Source organism: Felis catus, chromosome F1 (genome assembly GCF_018350175.1).
Source record: "Felis catus isolate Fca126 chromosome F1, F.catus_Fca126_mat1.0, whole genome shotgun sequence".
Lineage (NCBI taxonomy): Eukaryota > Metazoa > Chordata > Mammalia > Carnivora > Felidae > Felis > Felis catus.
In genome coordinates, this window is record NC_058384.1 from 68,010,713 (window position 1) to 68,012,743 (window position 2,031).

The 2,031-nt window shown below is 72.3% G+C and overlaps 1 protein-coding gene across 1 annotated transcript; it reads left to right on the forward strand.

Annotated features, from left to right (window-relative positions):
• Positions 1-318: 318 nt before the first annotated feature.
• LOC105261357 (vegetative cell wall protein gp1) lies at positions 319-1,821 on the forward strand. Its single transcript, XM_045048644.1, has one exon. It carries the CDS (start codon positions 319-321, stop codon positions 1,819-1,821), a length of 1,503 nt encoding a protein of 500 aa, XP_044904579.1.
• Positions 1,822-2,031: the final 210 nt, after the last annotated feature.

Genomic DNA, 2,031 nt, shown 5'->3' on the forward strand with positions numbered 1-2,031 from the left:
GGGCCAAGACACAAGAGGCCGGACCTCCCCGAGGTCCCACCCCAGGCGAGTCATGGCCTCTGCCTGCTCTTGCTGCCCCGGCTGGCCCGGTCCCGGCACCTCTGGGCTGTTCCCCGCGTCTGTCCGGGGCTGAGCTACCCAGCCCGTGTGTCCCTCACGCCAGCCTTGGCCTCTACCTAGCTCATGTCCTTTATCCCCACCTGTATCCCCCCAGCCTGGCCGTGTCCCCTGGTCCCAGCCCATGTCCCCCCGGCCCAGCCATGTCCCTGGTCCCAGCCCGTGTCCCCTGGTCCCAGCCCGTGTTCCCCCAGGCCAGCCATGTCCCTCGTCCCAGCCCGTGTCCCCTGGTCCCAGCCCGTGTCCCCCTGGCCCAGCCATGTCCCTGGTCCCAGCCTGTGTCCCTGGTCCCAGCCTGTGTCCCGTGGTCCCAGCCAGTGTCCAACCAGCCCAGCCATGTCCCTGGTCCCAGCCCATGTCCCCCTGGCCCAGCCATGTCCCTGGTCCCAGCCTGTGTCCCGTGGTCCCAACCAGTGTCCAACCAGCCCAGCCATGTCCCTGGTCCCAGCCTGTGTCCCCTGGTCGCAGCCCATGTCCCACCAGCCCAGCCGTGTCCCCTGGTCCCAGCCGGTGTCCCCTCAGCCCAGCCATGTCCCCTGGTCCCAGCCCGTGTCCCCTGGTCCCAGCCCATGTACCCCCAGCCCAGCCGTGTCCCCTGGTCCCAGCCCGTGTCCCCTGGTCCCAGCCATGTCCCTGGTCCCAGCCCGTGTCCCCCCAGCCCAGCCCGTGTCCCCCCGGCCCAGCCGTGTCCCCTGGTCCCAGCCCGTGTCCCCTGGTCCCAGCCATGTCCCTGGTCCCAGCCCGTGTCCCCCCAGCCCAGCCCGTGTCCCCCCGGCCCAGCTGTGTCCCCTGGTCCCAGCCCATGTCCCCCCAGCCCAGCCGTGTCCCTGGTCCCAGCCCGTGTCCCCCTGGCCCAGCCGTGTCTCCTGGCCCCAGCCCGTGTCCCCTGGTCCCAGTCCGTGTCCCCCCAGCCCAGCCCGTGTCCCCCCGGCCCAGCCGTGTCCCCTGGTCCCAGCCCATGTCCCCCCAGCCCAGCCGTGTCCCTGGTCCCAGCCCGTGTCCCCCTGGCCCAGCCGTGTCTCCTGGCCCCAGCCCGTGTCCCCTGGTCCCAGTCCATGTCCCCCCAGCCCAGCCGTGTCCCTGGTCCCAGCCCGTGTCCCCTGGTCCCAGCCCGTGTGCCCCCAGCCCAGCCGTGTCCCCTGGTCCCAGCCTGTGTGCCCCCGGCCCAGCCATGTCCGCTGGTCCCAGCCCGTGTCCCCTGGTCCCAGCCATGTCCCCTGGTCCCAGACTATGTCCCCCCGGCCCAGCCATGTCCCCTGGTCCCAGCCATGTCCCCTGGTCCCAGCCATGTCCCTGGTCCCAGCCCATGTCCCCTGGTCCCAGCTGTGTCCCCTGGTCCCAGCCCGTGTCCCCCCGGCCCCAGCCATGTCCCCTGGTCCCAGCCCGTTTCCCCCCGGCCCAGCCATGTCTCCTGGTCCCAGCCCGTGTGCCCCCGGCCCAGCCGTGTCCCCTGGTCCCAGACTATGTCCCCCCGGCCCAGCCATGTCCCCTGGTCCCAGCCCGTGTCCCCCCGGCCCAGCCGTGTCCCTGGTCCCAGCCCGTGTCCCCCCGGCCCAGCCATGTCCCCTGGTCCCAGCCCGTGTCCCCCCGGCCCAGCCATGTCCCCTGGTCCCAGCCATGTCCCTGGTCCCAGCCCATGTCCCCTGGTCCCAGCCCGTGTCCCCCCGGCCCAGCTCAACCCACGCTGCTAGGTTTGCCAGCTGAGGAGAACGGGCAGGGTGGGGGAGACCGTGTGAGGCTTTGGGGCGGAGCAGCTCTGGCCAGACAGGACAGGACGGTCCACTCCCAAGGCCTCAGCGCCTAAAGTGGGAGGGTTGGGGGAGCAGGCCGAAAAGGGCAGGAGGGGCTGTGGGATGCGGGGGGCGTGGGGGCCTCACACCTTCTGGCAGCCCCCAGCAGGTGGTCCGGACACCG